This window comes from Falco rusticolus, chromosome 16 (assembly GCF_015220075.1).
Source record: "Falco rusticolus isolate bFalRus1 chromosome 16, bFalRus1.pri, whole genome shotgun sequence".
NCBI classification, from domain to species: Eukaryota; Metazoa; Chordata; class Aves; order Falconiformes; family Falconidae; genus Falco; species Falco rusticolus.
In genome coordinates this window covers 6,778,099-6,795,349 of record NC_051202.1, presented here as the reverse complement: position 1 = coordinate 6,795,349, position 17,251 = coordinate 6,778,099, and the positions used below count along the sequence as shown (strand labels likewise).

Below are 17,251 nucleotides of genomic sequence, written 5' to 3'. Positions count from 1 at the left end.
AGCCCTGCACAGACAGCACATGCCCACTTCTCCATCGGAATTGCAGCCTGCACAGCGCAGGCACTGCTGTGAGCCCCTGGCTGGCTATCCCAGAGGAAGGGCATGTGCCGCAGGACTCAGGCACTCCCAGCCAGCCTTCACACTAGGTGAGAGAGGTGTTTCTTCAAAGGGTGGCCGGGGCAGGAACAGCCCTCCCTCCGCAGGCCCTGGTGCAACTGGTGCAAAGCCAGACCGGAGCCGAGTCAGCAGACTGCCCCATGCTGTGAAGGAGCCAGCAGAAACCTTTCTTGGGTCTGTGCTGGAAGATTTCTGCAGGGCAGAAAAGTCATTGGTGCCGGGCCAGGAGAGGGTGATTCAAATGCTGCAGGCACAAAGTTTAACCTCTCTCAGCTTGAACTTTATTAGCCAAGAAACTTTTGCTGAATCTAACAGAGGGGAAAGCACAAGGGCAATTTGCGTTCCGGCTTTGCCTGGGGTGAGCAGGGTAACGGATCCACTGGAGCGGGGTGAGGGGTGGCCTTTGGCAAGGGCTTCTCTGCTTCGGATGGAGGTTTGCTTCCATGGCGGCATGTCAGCTCTGAAACCAGAGTGGGAGGGTTACATGGCCACAGAGGTCAGCATGTCGTAGCTTCTCTCCTCCTGAGACAAACCTTTGTGTAGGTGCTTCCCCAAAGCACGGGTGCCTCGGAGCATCACTGCTGGCACAGGCAGACCCAGGGAGCCTGGCTGCCAGCTGGGTGCATCCTCCTGCCACCTACCTGCAGCTACAGGTCTTCCTCGTTTCCTTGTCTGTGGAGTGAAAAGCAAGAGATGTGTTATGCTGGGCAACACAGCTGGGATGGAAGGGAGCACGAGCGGAGACCCCAGCCTTTCAGTTGGCAGTACTAGGATGGGGAGGGGAGATGAGGCTGCCTGAAAACCAAGTGATACCCACCTCCTCTTCTTCCTGCCACAGTGGAACCGCCGGCCTGGGGGCAAGAGGAGCATTGTTGTGGCTTGTTGTGGCTGGAGCATTCCCCAGCCCACCTCATCTCACCCCCACCCTGCTCCGGTGAAGCAGTCCTGCTTGCAGGCTTGTCCCCCTGCCCGGGACCACTGGGTTTGGCTCCTGTGGGAAACCCCAAGCCCTCCTGCCTCCATGCTGGGGGTGGGGAGGCCCTACATGCCTTCCACTAACATGGGGACACACCAACCCCCCACATGCAGCCTGGCCAGCCCCCCTGCACCACCCCAGACCCCGAGGCTGCAGCTGTGGCACTGCCCAGCAAAGCGAAAGCCACAAAAGCCTGCTCAGATGTCTGTCTTTCCCCCTAAGCTGCCCTTGCAATTGCAAATCCAGGCGATTTTCTTATCTTTCTCCCTAAAACCGCTGGGCAGCATCACTGCATGCAGCAGCGATGCTGCAGCTGCCCTGTGGAGCGAAGCAGGCAGTGCCTGTGGGCATAGGCAGGGTCACAGGGTGCCCTGCACGCTCCGCACTGGATCTCTCCTGGAGCTGCCAAAGTCTGAGGGCTCTGGGAAAGCTGGTTTCTCACTCTGGAAATGTCAGAGTTTTCTCTGCTATTTTTAATTAGTGACCTTCCCTCTGAAGCCTTGACACTGGCAGGGAAATGCTAAATATTTATGTGGTCTCCTTCCCAACTCACTTTCTGTTGGGAGCTTGCCTAGATGGAAATTTCCCAGGCAGCCCCGGCTGCAGGCGATGGCCACCCCCCGCGTGGTGGGGCAGGGTCGGCGGCCCCCCTGCCCTGGCACCCAGCCAGCGCTTGGCACGGGGCAAGGAGGGAGGCGAGTGGAGAAGGGGCCACATGCAGGGGAACAGAGCTGAGGGAGGTGTCCAGCCCACCCAAGGCACTTACTGAGGATGATGAGGAGCCCGACAACAAAAGCCACGACGGCGAAGATCAGCCCCCCATTGCGGATGGTCTCATAGTCTGGGGAGGAGGAGAGCCAAGCAGGCATCAGCCAGGCTGAGGCACCTGGCTGAGCCCGCAGCAGAGAGCCTGTGGGCAGGCGTGGGAGTGGGCTGCCTGTCCCCCTGCCCACAGCCCCCTGGCTGCACGGGGCGGGCACTCACCGTAGCTGAACCTGTCTGGGCTCTGCTCAGGTGCTTGCTCTGGAAAAGAGGAGAAACCCAAGTGAGAGCCAGGGCCTGGGCGCTGGGCTCGCGGTGGGCGCCTGGACAGGGAGGCGAGGTGGGAAATATCAGGAATGAAGCAAGCAAGAGTGTTTTGACTTCCTAACAGTCTAACCGAACCAGTAAAGGATTCCCAGACTCCAGTTTTTCACCCAGGAAGTTTAAAGTTCACGGTGCATTCGCAGGATGTATTCACACAGGATGCACGGGAGTCTTCAAGCTCCAGGTGAAGCTGTGGACAGGGACCCAGCTCAATCATTTGCAGCAGCTGGTGGCTGTTTGCTAAGGCTGTGCCATCAGCAGAGCCGCCTTCGCAGTGCCCTTGGGGAGTGCTGCTGCCCGCAGGACTCGGCAGGGCAGCGACGGCTCTGCTCCCACGGCACCGAGCCCTGAACAACCTCTCGGGCTGACACCTTGCACTGGGGTGCATCCTGGCAGCCTCCCTCCGTGCTGGCCAACTCTTCCATCTGACGGCTGCGTGTCACCGCTCGAACCACCTTACCTGACTGCGTGTCCCTCTGCCAGGAGCTGTTTGGAAGGAGAAATCCTCCTGAGAAGCCAAACACCAGTCAGTACCCATGTGCCAGTGGGCTGCAGAGCTCTGGGGATTCGTCCCCACATCTCCCCCAAATTCTCCTGTGAAAGCTTCCCCTATGCAGGCTTCTGCATGGCAGGAGGGACCAGCCCTGCTCCTTGAATAGAGATGCCCCCATGAAGGCATCTGCCCTCCCAGGAAAGCCCCTTTGGGATGAGGCCAGCAGAGTGCCAGCAGTGCCGGAGCACCCTTACCATCACCCATCGTGTTGGTGTGTCGTCCAGCAGGCACCTCGCTCTGGCAGCAGGCACCCACGGGAAAGCACGTTAATTGGGGGACAAACCTCATTAAACATTAACGGCCTCGGTGTAATGTTTATCGCAGTCACGAGGGGAGGCGCAGGGCTCCTGCCCGCCTTTGGGAAGGAGGCCCGGGAGGGGAGGGCAGGATGCGCACCCACCGTGCCAGCCGGCGGGGAGGGCTGGGCACCCTGGAGTCGTGGGTGTCCCAGCTGGGAGCGGGGCAGCACACCCTCCCTCACTTTCCAAATGTCAGGCCAACTGCATTTTACCTCCCGCTGCAAAGGCAGAGGGATGGGCTCGGGTACAGGCTGAGACTGCCTTTTGCTAGAGAGAAGTGGATGACATGCCCTGTCCCTGCAGCCTGGTGCCACAGGTCCCTGCGACAGTGGCATCAGTGCCTCCCAGCCCAGCACTGAGCCATTTGGGGGGCCCTGGAGCACCTCAACACAGTGATGTCTGCGTCACATCCCTGCCCAGTGGTGGGTACCACGATGCTGCACCCCTCGGGGCTGTGCCAGCCCCAGCCCTGGGTGGCGAGGCCAGCTGCCAGGCGGGCTGTTCAATCCAGTTTGGTCTAATCTCACAATCAGTGAGCAGGAGTCACGTGCCCAAGCCGATTACTGCTGTGGTGGCTGGGGGGAGCCAGCCCCAGGAGAGCGTTCCCCTTGCCATGCCCATGGCGCAGCCCTGGCCGAGGAGCGCAGGCGCCTGGAGCCCACGGCAGCTCAGCTCTTGCACCGTGGGGTGAAGCCAAGCCCTGGGAGGATGATGCATGGGGCCACCTGGGTAGCCCCACTGTCCTGGAGCTGAGGAGGTACTCAGCATCGGCGTGCCAACAGCTGCCATACAGAAGCTCCCAAAAAGTCTGAGGGACAAGGAGGCTCTGTGCCCACGTCCCTCGGGGCTGTGCAGCCGGGCTCGCCACTCACGCGCTCCCTTCACACGGCCTCTGGCTATTGTTGAAACTGCTGGTGGCTGCAAAAAAAAAGCGAGGCGGCAGGGAAGGGGCTCGGATGGCCCATTGCTGCTAGCACAAAGCCGGTCTGTGCTGCCCGGGGGGTGCGCTGCCACTGCTCCCCTCCAGCCCAGCCTGGCTGCCAGCACTGCCCAGCCACAGAGGGATGGTGTGGGAAGCTGCTCGCCAGCTCACCCAGCCAGCCTGGCCGGCAGAGCTGGAGCCCTCGGCCCTCGCTCCCCTGGAAAACGCCACGGCCCTTGAGATGATGCAGCCAGGCACTGATAGGAACGATATTTTATTACTTTCCCCCCCTTCGGTCACAGCACAGAACACACCAGTCCTTTACCATAGCAGCACACTTGCCCATTTAAAAGGCAACACAATAGCTCCATTTATTTTACAACGGTGAGGATTTTGCCATTTCTACACACCACAGGGATTTCTTTGTTTTGGGTTAACACTGACGGCACACTACAGACAGCACGGGCACTCCGACGCGGGACACACACACAGCTGACACTCAGGGGCTGGGCTGCGTGGGGTCTGCTCTGCCTGAGGCTGAGGAGCAGCGCAGAGGCAGGAGGCGAGCCGAGCTCTCTGCAATGGCCAGGGGAAGGGAAAGGACACGGCACCACGGTCCCTCTGCCTTGTACAGATGGGACAGAGCGTGCTTCCCAGGGATGCAAAGCACACAGGGACACAGTGGGGAGGGCATGGCAGAAACCCCTCTCAAAATCATCCTGGAGGACAAGAACATCTTCCCAGCCCGCGGATGGCACTCTGACGGGTTTCAGTGCAGCTGTGGGGATCCCCCGCTGCTGCCCAGGCTGACCCTACCCTGGCAAGTGCCCATCACCAAGCCGGCAGCCCCCAGCCCCGTCAAGACCATGGTGCTGCATGCCCCCAGGCTTGGGAAAGGGGCCAGACTCACAGGTTTGCCTCCAACTCACAAGTGGACACAAGGTGACGATGGACTCTAGGCTCAGCCCCTCTGCAGCTGGCGCATCACCGCTGTGCAAGCTCAGGCGTGCAAAGCCCCCAAGTATCACTCGCCGCCGCTTGCTGCTGCTCCGTGGGGAGAAGGGACAGTTGGCATCGGGGGGGGTGACAACATGTAACCTCCACGGGACGACATGCAGAGCGCTGACGCAGGTGGCCATGTCCTGGGCCACGGCACAGGGAGCAACAAGGCATCAAGGAAGGGCAGGGAGGAAACGCCACTGCCCTTTCCCTGCCAGAGACAAGCAAGGACAGAATCTTCATTTCAGTCCATGTTTCTCTTTAGCCCTCAGAGACTGTTTAACCTGCCCACCTCTGTCTCACAGGCAGGCAGAGCACTGGCGAGGAGCTGGTTTGTGCTGGTTAGCAGGGTCACCGCTGCGCAGCCGCCCTCTTTCACAGTGTCACTGTGCTGGGGGATTTCACAGGCTTCTCTGCCCCCACAGCATTTCCTCACATTTAAAGCAGCATCCCACACACCAGCAGCTTGGTTTTAGCCAGGGACAGAAACAGGGAGTGCTGAGCAGGTGAGAAAGGGCAGCTCCCTTCAGCCTTAAATCCAGCACACAGGTGCCACCATCGAGGGAAGCCGAGCTGCAGGGTGTCCCTGCCTGACTCCCCCCACCCCACCCCACCTCCCGCCACGGCTGCCTTTGGGCTGGGGATACGCGGGAGGATTATTGCTGAAACGGCAACGTGCGGTCCAGAGTCACGCTGGGCAGGTCCCCAAAGCGCTGTGGGACTGGTCCCCGAGCCCTGCCCAAAGCCAGCCAGGGTGAACCACGAGCAGCCAGCACTGTGCAGGCTGCACCGAGTGCCTTTGGCTGTGGGTGGGGGGACATGGGGCTCCCCCCGGTCTGCAGTAGGGTTCATGCACCGCAGCCCATGCTGCCCTGCCCTGTGGATCCTGTTCCTGGGCTCGGGGGGGGGGGCGGCTCAGAAGGGCAGCGCCTGCCAGTCCCACAGAGCCCGAATCACACGCACAGCACGAGAAAGGTGAAGAGAAATTCACTATTACAACATCAGCAACGACTAGCCCTAGAGGTAATGATCATCTCACATCAACATTACACACCACTGGAGGCAGAGAGGACGGTGAGCGGAGTTCAGTCAGGTTAGTAAACAGAGAACCGGTGCTGAAGTACAGAGGGTAACACAGACACAGCAGCTTTGCATCTCCTTAGAGGGACCTGTTGCTGTGATTTCAGTTTCCTCGCAGGCCACTGGCATCTGCGGTCCGAGCATCTGTCCTCGGGTCTCTGGGTCTGTGTGGGAAGGAGAGCAGCAAGTCAGGCTGGGAGCAGTGCCACTGCCTTTCCACGTGTGGGGCTTGTCCCCCAGCAGCACAAACTGCCCTCCCACCAGCACGGGCTCCAGGCATCCCCTCTCCGAATGCAGGCCACAGCCCAGGAGCTCGGGGAACTCTGGCTACAGGGGAGAAGCGAGATGCCCCAGGGGACTTGCACTCAGCTCTCCAGAGGCCCTAAAAATAAACCTACTTTGGGGTGGAGGACTGTAAGAAAAGGAAATGCAATGCAAGGGAAAATCCAGACAGATGCTTCCTTTTCCTGCTGGGCTGCCTGGGACTTGCCGAGCACAGGACACCCAGGACATCACCAGCACTGCACGCTTCCCTGCCATGGCTCCTACCAGCATTTGCTCCTGCACCATGCTGGGGATGCAGAGCTGCCCAGTCCCAGCAGACTGGTCTGCTCAGACCCCCACAGTCCCCTTCCCCTCCCTTCCTTCCCAGCACTGAGGCTGTGACAGCTCTGGTGCCACACACACATGCTGGCCTGGGCCAGTCCACAGCAGCCCCAGGACTCACCACATGGCTCTTGTTCAGTTCTCCGCTTTCTGTGCTCCCGTTGCTGCAAGGAGAAGAGTGGAGTGGTTTGCAAAGTCTGCCCAGAGCTGCATGCTCTGCAGGCAGGCAAGTGCAATGCAGCAGCAGGGAACAAGCAGGAGAAGCTATCTTACCGTTCGAGGTGATCAGGTTCTCAGCCTGAGCCTCCTCATCCCCAGGAGCTCTGCAAGAAGAGGAGCACAGTGAGAGCAGCTGGGACCAGCACCCCACCCCTGGGGACGGGATGCCCGAAAGCACAGGGGCATGCTGTGGAAGGTGCCCTGGGAGCGCGCAGAGCTGTTCTGCCACCCAGGAGCTCTGCAGCAGAGCATCCTTGGGCTCTGGGCACCAGGCACCCGAAAGGGATGCTCGGAGAGCGCAGCCGCTCTGCCAGCTGCAGGAGGAAGCCCAGGAAGAGCTGAGCGCTGGGCAGAGAGACCCTCCAAGGGGGATGTTCCCCACAGGGCTCCCCTCACTCACCTGGGCTTCTGGTTGAAACTGCACCTGCACCTCCTGCCTGCAAGGGGAGAGAAACACCATGACTGTGGCCAAAGTGGGAATGGGCCATGGCCTTTCCCAAAGGCTGCCCCCCATGAGGCCGTGGCCTGAAAGCTGGGCATCGCCTGCTCCCCAACTTACTGAGTATAAGAAGAATGCCGACGGTGAACAGGACCACAGCAAACACCAGTCCCCCAATCCTCAGGCTCTGGTAATCTGGTGAGAGGAGACACAGGGGCTTGTCCCTGTTGGGTTCAGGGAAGGGAGCAGCTTCGTGTGCTCCCCATCGCACATGCACACACGTCCCTGCCAGCACACCCATCCTCATGCACGGCAGTGCTCACCATAGTTAAAGGGGTCCTCCTCCTCCTCCTTCTCCTTCTCTTGGGTGGCCACTGGAAATAAGTAGACAAGGAGTGTGAGCTGAGCGACCCCCCCAGCTGAACCCCTGCAGCCCCCCCCCCCCCCAGCTCAGGCTCCCTGGGGCTGCTGCCCTATGCCCCACTTGGATCAGCTGGGTGGCTGTCCTCTGAGGTCCCCCAGCCTTTTCCCACACCCCTGAATACAGGAAGCACTTGGCACCTACCGTCCGCCACGGCCGCCGGCAGGAGCAGGGAGCACAGGAAGATCAGCACTGCCTCCATGGCTGCTGCGAGAGAGGGAAGTGGGCTTCAGCACCCAGACAGCTGATGGAGGGTACCGAGATGGGGCTGGGGTGCAGAGCAGGGGCTACAGGCAACCCACACCTGACTGTGCAGGCAGGCAGGGCTGCACAGCCCTTGCAGCCCACACCGTGGGAGAAGGAGCCAGACTGGCTCTGGGAAACACCCGAGGGCCCAGACATGATACTGGTGCCATAGCTGTACCCAGCCCCATGGAGACACAGTGGCTCACAGGTGCAAAGGAGGGGAAGGGTTTGAGCGGACAGACAGCCTTTTGCAGGGGGATTTATATCTTCAACACCTCTGCACTGCTGGCTTTGCTCCTGACATGGATTTTGGTGCAGTCTCAAAGTTGCACTGCAGGCAATGGGGCCATCACAAGGGCTGTGATCTCTCCATCAAGGTCAGTACTGCGCCCTTCACCCACAGCATACTTTAATTTGTCCCAATTAGCATAGCAATTATGGCACATTCCTACAATGAGGCCAGTGGCCCTGGTGGGACACAAGCTCACAGCCATACTTGCGCACCCCCCCCCCCCCCCCCCCCAGCTCTCCATGCTCACCTGCAGCAGCAAGGAGAGACCATAAACACCTGTCTGTCCCCCATCACAGCTGAGTCCATCCCTGTCCCTTCACAAGCACCGACACAATGCCCTTGTGTGGGGGCACCCAGCCAGAGCACAGACCCTCCTCCAGGGGATGCCAGCCTGTGACAGGACTGTGACACTCCCTGCCAGCTCAGGCAGGGGTGCACATCCCCATGCCCCAAGCTGCTGCACCCATTTGGGATGTGCACCCTTGCTACTGGGAGCAGTCACCACCAAGAACTGATGCTTCGCAAAGGGAGGGCCCTGGCAGCACACACGGTACCTATTAACTGGCCCACAGCATCCTTCCTCCTCCTTTTGAGGCGACAGGCAGGAGCCAGGGGAGCGGCTGCTCTGCCTCCTGCCAGCTGGCACCATGGACCTGGCTGCCCCATCCTGCTGGCTGCACGCAGGGGTGCCTCTGGCCAGGGGGAAAGGGCCTGGCAAGCGTGCTTCCCTCGAGGGAGCGAGGCAGGGGCTCTGGGGCACAGAGGCAGGTTGGGTGCTGCCTCCCCAGCCACCTGCAGCTCGCCCGGGCGCAGGGCACTGCTTGTTTGTGTTTTGCTGCTGCTGGGGAGTCACTAAGCGCCCTGACGGTAGGGCTCGTGGCCATACATGGTGCGGGAGCACGAAGAGGGCTCGCTGCTGGCACAGGAGAGGAAGGGGGGGTGTTATCAAGCACCTTGCACAGCACTGATAGGACTGAGTGCTACAGAGCTGCTGCAGCTGCTGCACTGGATTAGTGCCGATAAGAAAGGGGCCCACGACAGAGCAGGAATTCAGCTAGCTAACGGATGCAGATCCCTGGTGTGCTGCTATTCAGCCCCTCCAGAGCCTGACCTGATTCAGATGCAACCTCCATCCCAGCCCACCCCAGCTGCCAGCGATGGGGGGAGGCAACTCAGCTGCCCCAGGCTGGCTCCTCAGGGCACCAGGGTCCCCCCAGATCCTGCCACGGCACCTCGTCCCAGTTTGTGCCACGCAGGTGCCCAGGAACGGCACATGTGGAGCGGGCTCAGCAGCACTCACCAGCCTGCCAAAGCTGGCCCCAGCAGTGGTTTGTGCTGTGACTGGTCCCCAGTGCTGCCCTCGGGAGCCAGTTCCCATCGCGCCTATGGAGGAAGCGGCCTCCAGCCCCGCGAGCATGGGGAGCACGCTTCCAGAACCCGATTTATTCATCATAACAAGTTGCATCCCATGATAATTCACATCCTTCCCTCCCCTTCCATGTCTTGTCATTTTGAAGCCAATGTGTTTTATCTGAACAGTGGAGGGTTTAATTTCCCTTGCTTGCAGCTGCCGCTGCCATTGTGTACGCAGGGCTGTGCTGCCATGCTGCGCTGGAGCATGCCACTGGCTCCCTGTGCCCAAACAAGCCCCTCATTTGCTGAGGCACATAATTCTGGATAATTTACCAGGTCTTAGAAATGTGTACAAAGAACCCAACAGCTGGCGATACAGTAACTTCTAGTTGCACATTTTGCTATGTCCTTTATCTCACATCCTTTGTCTATTTACTGCCGAGGCTGCCAGTGCAAAATCAGTGTCATTACCCGATATGAGGGTGTTGTACGTGCACAAGGATATGCAATACAGCACGTGCCATTGCTAGATGAACAGCATTAATTGGCTCTTGTAGCATATTAATGACGCCTTTAGTTTTTAAACAAATCATTCATCACATTTTTACAGTTTATTTTCCCGTTATTTGACCACTATTGTGGCAGCAGCTCAGTGACATCCCCTGGAGAACATACACGGAGAATTTTGCATTATTCATACCCATCCCTGCCCTGCCCTGAGCCCCGCCACCTGCCAAGGCACATGGGAACCCTCTCCCGCAGCCCCGGTGCTCGCCCCACGCACGCTCCCCTCCCACACCAGGCAGCCCCGGGATGCTTGAAGGCAGCAGCATTTCTCACCCAGCACCCCGCAGCCCTCGGTCTCAGCCCAAGCCACTCATCACGTCCCAGCTGCCTGCCCTCACACCTTTCCAGTTTCAGGGTGCTCCCACTGACACCCTGTAAGGTGCTTCACAGCACAGGCAGCGCTGCCCGCAACAGTGAGAGGGTCTGACCTGCAGCGCAGTTCCCAGAGCAGCTCTGGAAATGCCAGAGCCATGTTGCTGGTTGCCTGGGTGTGTTTTGCCAACATCTCCCAGCTCCGGTACCTGCCAAAGGCTTCGCTCCCTGCTCTCCCACAGCCACCCAAGGAAGCAGGCCAATGCTAGGACCCTGCTCAGCCCCAGCCTTGTTTCCAGCCCCTCTGCTCAGCTTTTGGCTTCTTGCACTCAGCGTGGCAGAGGCCGTTTTTTCGCCAAGCCAAGCACACACAAGTTCTTTGTTTTCCTAACTCAGTTCCTAAAATTCACACGCTTCCACACGCTAAAACTTATCTCCGCACGAGTGAACCACCAGGATTGGCAGTGGCCTTGCTCAAAAAACAAACACAGCATTCTGGAGTGCAAATGAGCCCAGCTCTCCTCCAAGGAAACATATGCTTTGCAAAGTGCCACAGGTTTTTTGGGTTGTTTCAAGCTGGCCCACCCACTTTTTCACGAAGCTGAAATAAAGTGAGAAGAGCAACCATTGCAAAGGGTTTGCTGTTTTCCCTCACTCGCGCCTTCAGACAGCAGCGCTCAAGGCACAGCTCCCTGCCCTCCATTCACGCTGCATCCAGCTGTGCTTCTGCACAAAGGCAGCAGAAAAACAACAGCGATGGCAGCCCCGTGCTCAGCCCCGTCTGCACAGCCCACTCCTCACCCTGTGCCGCTGGCCACAAAGCTCCTGTGTTCTCCCCGTTAGCCACACAAAGTCTGCAGACACCAAACCCAACAGCCACACACTCACACAACCCACAGGCAACCGGCAGTGCAGCACACTTTGCATGTGACTTGAATCAAAACATGTTTTTCTCCTGTTAAAACTGTGAGATCTGCCCAAATACAGTGGGAGGCAGAGTGGCACAGGAAGTGGGGCACGGTACCCGGAGCTCTCCTTCCCTCTCGCCTCGACCCAACCTGCAGTTTGAAGAGTGGAGGCCAAATATTTATCCCCCCCCCCCCCCGTCCACATCTACATGGCTGAGCGAGGACAGGTGTCAGAAGGAGGACATCAGGCATCTGGAAGAGGTTCCTGGGGGAAGGAAGCAATGATGCACATGGAGAGAGTACACGGACCCTGCTGTTGGGGCCTTGCTGGTGCTTTCCTTGAACCCCTCTCCAGTAGGATGGGGATGAAACCAGGCTGAGGGACTAACCTTGTGTCACAGAGGTGGCCAGGGCTGGCCCGGCCCCATGGTGAGGGTTTGCAGGTGGTGCCCACACAGCCACCCTCGCTCCTGCATGCTGGCAGGGCCCTCTGCCCAGGGTAAGCACCACCCCAGGGCACCCTGCTCGGTCTCAGCACTGGGGCTGGAGGAGCCAGCACAGCCGTGGTTGCCCACTTGGCACAGCCTGGCCCCTGCGGCCATCAGCCAGGCCTGGCAGCCGCCGGAGCAGTGCCTGAGGGCAGGCAGCACCCAGTCCCACCCTGCCCAGCCACTGGAGATACTGTGTTGGGCTGCTCCCGCACAGGGACTGTAGCTCACCAGCATGGGCATCAGTCAGGGCTGGCAACAGCACCAGGCCCACCCCCGCCACCCCCTGCCCACGCTGTGCTTGGGCTTTGGGCAGCCGCTGGGAGCCACCCGGGTGCAGCTCCCAGGCACCGGAGCTGGCTGGCTGATTTGCTGCCCTGCTGCCTCCCTGTCAAGCTCACAGCCAACATGCTTTGCTCCATGCGAGGCACAGTCACAGCTCTCCCTCAGCACCTTGCTTCTGGATAATCCCTCCTTGAAATTCTGCGTGTCACTGGATTAGCACGTGTGCACGCATGGAGGCTGTGTGTGTGAGATAGAGCAGCAGGGGAAATTTGGGCAGACAGACCCCGTCACTCCTGCCTGCCGATCAGCTCTCTGTAGCACAGCAAATCATGCCGGAGCAAGGCAGGTAAATTTGTAATGGCGCCGAATCTTGCAGTCCCCTTTTCCTTCCCATTGTTTTCCATAGATCTGCCCTGTCAAGTCTCAGCCATCACAGCGTAATGCCGAGAAGCCTCCTCCTTCCATTAGGAGTCCTCAGGGCATCTCCTGAAGATCAGACTAAGTTAAAATCTCTAGTTTCTCTGCAAAGCCCCCCAGACCGTGACAGCAGTGCTCGGTTGCCTGGAGCAGTTCAGAGCATACATGTGTGAATGGACATTTCCAGCTATACTTAGATGTGCTCTTCTGCCATTTCACGTCAGCATCAATCTGGCTATTAATGAGCCTGTTGTTGTGCCTCGTATTCCTAAATGAGAGAGGAGAGATTTCCAGCCCTCGCCATTCTGATATGGATGGCAATTTGGGACCCATTCAAAGGCTGACGGACTGGAAGACAGAAGACTGACTAGACAAAGATCTGATCGGCTCTTGCAGGTTTGGGGTATTCCCCCCCCCCAAAGCAGAGGATATTCAAAGGAAACCCTCTGCAGGAGCCCCAAGAACCCAAACTTCAGCCCTGCTTCTGCTGAATGAGACTCCCACACGGACACCCCCAGACCAGCCCTGACTGGGTCGATGCTTCCAAGAACATGCCATCACAGGGAATCGCTGAACGCGGCTAGACAAGGCTCTGGGCGCACGCTGTGCTGCATCCCTCACCTGTACCCCAGCACTAACTTGCCTCCTGCGGGGCTTCTTCCAGCCCCAGGTAACTGGCTCTCAGACACCCAGGAGCCTCAGCCAGAGCTGCCCAGCCCCACCTGGCTCACGAGGAGCCCCCAGCCCACCCCAACAATACATGCTTCCCCAAATGAGAAGCAGCAAGGCACCAAACAGCGAGGCCAGCCCTTCATTTGAGGCAAACCTCCAGCACAATGATTGCCGAGCTAATGGCTGCCTGGCAGCACCGACATCGGGAAAGCAGGCAGGGAACCCAGCCCTTGGCTCCAGGGAAGCAGTAAACACCACCACCTCCCATCAGGAGTCTGCTGCTCCTGTTCTCTCCTCATTTGCTTAACAGATAATTGCAAAGCTAATCAGTGCACCTGCTTGAACCATCCCGTCCTCCCACCACACCCAGCTCTCGCCTAAGCCCTCGGCTCTGGGCACCGAGCAGGGCATAGCCAGGCACCAGCACAACAGGAATCAAACAGGTCAGCCAAAGGTGAGGTTACCTGGCAGGTCCTGGTGGTGAGAGAAATCCAGATCACCAGAAAATACTGAAATAGCAGCGTACGAGAAGCTGTTCCAGGCTCCCATGTGTCCTGGGCTACCACCATACAGCCACGCTCAGCAGAGCATCAAAGAGCGGACATTTTCTCCATTCCCTCTGCTGTTGCCGTCAGTCAGGACCACCGCTGAGCATGAGGCAAACAGAAGCCCCCATCAGGTGTGGCCGTTGTCCCTGCCAGCACCGCTGCAGCTGCATGCCACAAGGAGGGACAGCCCCTCGGCAAGATGCCTCCATGCCACCCAGCACGAGCGGTGCCTTCCCGGTGCTCGGGCGGCACGGTGATGTGACAGCCGTGCAGCTCAGCAGCTTCTTTACACTTTGGAAAGACACAAAGAGTCCGAAAGACAAATGCAGGAGAACAACCAGACACACCAAGCTGCCGGCTTGCTGTGCCAGGGAGTTGTCCTCACCACCACAGTCCAAACTCCTGACAAAACTGTGGCTCTCCGCATCGTTTTAGCTGAACGAGTAAAGCCGCTCAAGGAGGCAGCTAAAATTCCGTGGTGAGGGGAAGGAGCAGCCAGCCTGCATGCGTAGGCATGGGGTGTTCTCCGGCAGCCCCGGGCTCTAACAGGTGGCCGAGCTCTGCAGCGACTGCACTTGGTGCTGGCAGCTCTCCCTCGCACGCTCCCCGTCACTCCGCCTCAGAGCCATGTTCCAACCGGGACTCTCCAGGCTTGTCTTCGTTTCAAACTGGGAATGGAAGCACTCAGTGGGGCTAAAAATCGCAACGGGACCCAACAGCACGTTGGAGCATCGTGGACTTGCTGCAATGGGTGCCGGGGACTGCTTCAAGTCCTAACCCACACGCAGCTTTTCCCCAGCGGCTGCTCTTTCATGCTGCAAAGCTTACTCACATCCACACAAACCACCTGTCACTTTCCCTCCCACAGAAATATTCCTGCAAGATCCCGAGTTCCACCACATGGACTCTGATATCTGTTTCTTCAGGAAGCATTAATTACCCACCCCGGGGAGACAAGCTCTTCCTCTCCTCTGGTATGCCTTCCCGGGGTAAAGCACTTGACTGTTTATGTGTTGCTACGGTGTTACTAAAATATTTAACAACAGAAGCCGGGATGCTGCCAGACGCCGGGAGGGAGGAGGATGGCCGCCCTGCTCGCCGAGGTCCCCACGCGTGGAGCCTGGGCAGGACGGGCAGGCAGGCTGTGCCCCAGCTGCCCCCACGGTGGTCTCCAGTGGGGATGGCTGCTCCACCGGGGCATCCTTCCTGGCACGGGGGGGGTGGGGTGGGTGGGGGGGGTGGAGGGGGGGGCTGGTAACCAGGCAACGGTGGGATGAGGGAAACCACGGTACCCGGCGTTGCCATGGCAGCCGCCAGGGCCGGGGATGCAGGCCGTCCCAAGCGTAGGGCGATGCCCCGGGGTACCGGGCCGTACCCTGCTGGCCTCGGGCTGCGGGACGCTGCCGGAGCCCGGTACAGGGAGCGGCGGGCACGCCGCGGCGGGACCCCCGAGGCGCCCCGCGGTCGCCCCCTCCCCAGGCGGGGGCACCGCGGCGGGTGGACCCACCTGAGCTCGCCGGGCCGGAGCTGAGCGGAGCGGGCTGGGCTGCGGGCGGTGCCGGGTTGCGGGAGGGAGCGGAGCGGAGCGGGCTGCGGGCGGTGCCGGGTTGCGGGAGGTACTGGAGCGGAGCGGGCTGCGGGCGGGGCCGGAGCGGGCTGGGCTGCGGGCGGGGCCGGGCCGGAGCGGAGCGGAGCGGGCAGCGTGTGCGCAGAGCGGGGCTGCCGCACAAAGGGCCGGGGCGGGCGGGCCGGGGGCGGTGCTTGCCGCTGGCGGGCGGGGGCGCCGGGAGAGGGGGGGGGGGCGCGCCGGGAGCGCGGCCGCTGCAGCCCCAACGGCGCCCGGGACACCGAACGGGGTGAGGGGTCGGGGTGGGCTGGCAACCGCGGGACCCGGCCCCCCCCAGCCCGCCGCCCTCGGGTTCCGAGCGTGTGCGGGCTTGGCGGGCGGCGGGGCGTGCTGAGCCCCCCGAGCAACGCCGCGCTGCTCCGCTGAGCCCCCCCGAGCAAAGCCCGCTGCCCACCAGGTGCTGCTGTGCAGGGAATGCGCTTCCCAGGCTCCGCTGCATCCCTGCCCCGCAGTGGGGAGCAGGAGGGGGCTCAGCCCTGCGCCCCGCAGCTGGGCTGGGTGAAGCGGGGAGCAGGCAGGGGGCTGCTGGAGCTCGCTGAGGCTAACAGAACATCCGCATAGGTAAACTCATAAACGCGGTGCAGAAGCTTTTTCTTCTTGCTTGCTGCCTCCCGAGAGCAGAAGGGTGTAGCTGAAATGCCACGCTCCAGGTCAGGTGGCCCAGGCCATAATCACATCAGGCAGTAGCACCTGAGGGCCACTCAGGTCAGGCCTGCTGGGGAGGGGGCAACCAGGAAACTTCCAGCTTGGCCTGCCTCGCTGGTAGCAGCACCTGGTTTGTTTTCAGGCATGGTCAGGACCTGCCGCCTGCATTGCCTCCCCCAGCCCCCCCAGCACTGAGCAGCTGCAGAAAAACAGACCCTTTGGGTCTTACCCAGAGCAGGTCAGAAACCAGCATGTACTTGAGAGTCAAGGCAAAACGCTAACAGAAGGTGAGGGGCTCGACCCCCTGCTGCTGTGAACAAACATCCCGACACAGAGCTTTGTGGCACCCGACCAGTTTATTCCCATCGGACAGCTGAGCACATTGGGAGGAGCAAGATCTGGGAACGGGGTATGTGTTTAAAATAGCATGGCACAGTCTCCGGAGGGAAAGCCTGTGCTTGGCGAGCTGCTTATGGCTGGGGAGCAGCCTGGTCACGGCCACAGCGGGGAGGGAGGCTCTGGTCCTGGCTGTGCTTGGAGCCACCAAGGCACCCGTGGGCTCCAGCCACGGCCGCTGTGCTGGGGCTGTGGGCAACTGCAGCAGGAGCGTGGTGAGCTGAGGGCCTGCCCTGAGCTCCTGAGAGCTCTGCAAACCACAGCACCAAAACTGGTGGTGTCCAGAGCTTCCCACAGGCTGGGCACCGTGTCAGATGGGCAACAGGGTGCTGAGAGCGCTGGGTGGCAGCTGAATGCAGCGGGGCACTGCTCCCTTTCAGGCCAGCCTGGCACACCCATGTCTGCTTGGCTCCTGCTGCCACCCTGGAGAGCCATTTCTTCTTGAAAAATCGCCTTAGTGATGCTGTCACCACTGAGCTGGTTCATCCCATAATAACTCAAATGCATCTTAGATTGAAATCAGACAATAATGGCACATTGTACATTCATTTCCCAGTTTCCAGTAAAATATAAGAAGAAAATAAACCCGCAGTGGCATTTCAAGGCAATTATTCAGAAGGGTAAAGAGATACAGAACAACACAGAGGAGCTGGACAATGTCAAGTCTCTTTAATGCATAGAGATAACCCCGCCTTGAGTGAGGCAGGGATCAAAGCAGTTATAATCAAGTTTTGGGCTTCTCGGACCTTACCCGCTCTGCAGCTGTTATTTTCCACCA

At 59.9% G+C, this 17,251-nt stretch overlaps 2 protein-coding genes across 8 annotated transcripts; both read right to left on the bottom strand.

The window, feature by feature from the left end:
• Positions 1–375: 375 nt before the first annotated feature.
• Positions 376–3,469, bottom strand: FXYD2 (FXYD domain containing ion transport regulator 2). Of its 2 annotated transcripts, XM_037409938.1 has the most exons (7): positions 2,927–3,469; positions 2,640–2,687; positions 2,078–2,116; positions 1,860–1,934; positions 935–968; positions 759–789; positions 376–577 (listed from the first exon to the last, which is right to left on the bottom strand). In XM_037409938.1, exons 1-6 carry the CDS (start codon positions 3,018–3,020, stop codon positions 765–767), a joined length of 315 nt encoding a protein of 104 aa, XP_037265835.1. In that variant the 5' UTR covers positions 3,021–3,469; the 3' UTR covers positions 376–577; positions 759–764. The 2 variants fall into 2 exon arrangements, with proteins under 2 accessions (XP_037265835.1, XP_037265836.1); XM_037409939.1 differs by lacking the exon at positions 2,640–2,687 and having other exon boundaries at positions 2,927–3,449.
• Positions 3,470–4,211: 742 nt separating this feature from the next.
• Positions 4,212–15,464, bottom strand: FXYD6 (FXYD domain containing ion transport regulator 6). Of its 6 annotated transcripts, XR_005107812.1 has the most exons (9): positions 13,722–13,904; positions 7,862–7,924; positions 7,620–7,670; positions 7,417–7,491; positions 7,258–7,294; positions 6,912–6,961; positions 6,760–6,802; positions 6,007–6,196; positions 4,212–5,163 (listed from the first exon to the last, which is right to left on the bottom strand). XR_005107812.1 is itself a non-coding variant. In XM_037409935.1 (8 exons), exons 2-7 carry the CDS (start codon positions 7,917–7,919, stop codon positions 6,774–6,776), a joined length of 300 nt encoding a protein of 99 aa, XP_037265832.1. In that variant the 5' UTR covers positions 7,920–7,924; positions 15,313–15,464; the 3' UTR covers positions 4,298–6,196; positions 6,760–6,773. The 6 variants fall into 6 exon arrangements, 5 of the variants coding, with proteins under 5 accessions (XP_037265832.1, XP_037265833.1, XP_037265830.1 ...); XM_037409935.1 differs by lacking the exon at positions 13,722–13,904 and adding an exon at positions 15,313–15,464 and having other exon boundaries at positions 4,298–6,196; XM_037409936.1 differs by lacking the exon at positions 13,722–13,904 and adding an exon at positions 15,313–15,464 and having other exon boundaries at positions 4,298–6,196; positions 7,862–7,921.
• Positions 15,465–17,251: the final 1,787 nt, after the last annotated feature.

What these genes read in the sequence shown, in the direction of transcription:
- FXYD2 (XM_037409938.1), bottom strand. Translation starts at nt 3,020, where the DNA reads ATGAGGTTTGTCCCCCAATTAACGTGCTTTCCCGTGGGTGCCTGCTGC. An exon ending in GCAGAGGGACACGCAGTCAG is followed by an intron (nt 2,117 to 2,639) that starts GTAAGGTGGTTC and finishes CCTCTTTTCCAG; the next exon opens with AGCAAGCACCTGAGCAGAGC. An exon ending in TGTGGCAGGAAGAAGAGGAG is followed by an intron (nt 790 to 934) that starts GTGGGTATCACT and finishes TTCACTCCACAG; the next exon opens with ACAAGGAAACGAGGAAGACC.
- FXYD6 (XM_037409933.1), bottom strand. Translation starts at nt 13,806, where the DNA reads ATGGGAGCCTGGAACAGCTTCTCGTACGCTGCTATTTCAGTATTTTCT. An exon ending in GCCGGCGGCCGTGGCGGACG is followed by an intron (nt 7,671 to 7,861) that starts GTAGGTGCCAAG and finishes ACTTATTTCCAG; the next exon opens with TGGCCACCCAAGAGAAGGAG. An exon ending in GAACCTGATCACCTCGAACG is followed by an intron (nt 6,803 to 6,911) that starts GTAAGATAGCTT and finishes TTCTCCTTGCAG; the next exon opens with CAACGGGAGCACAGAAAGCG.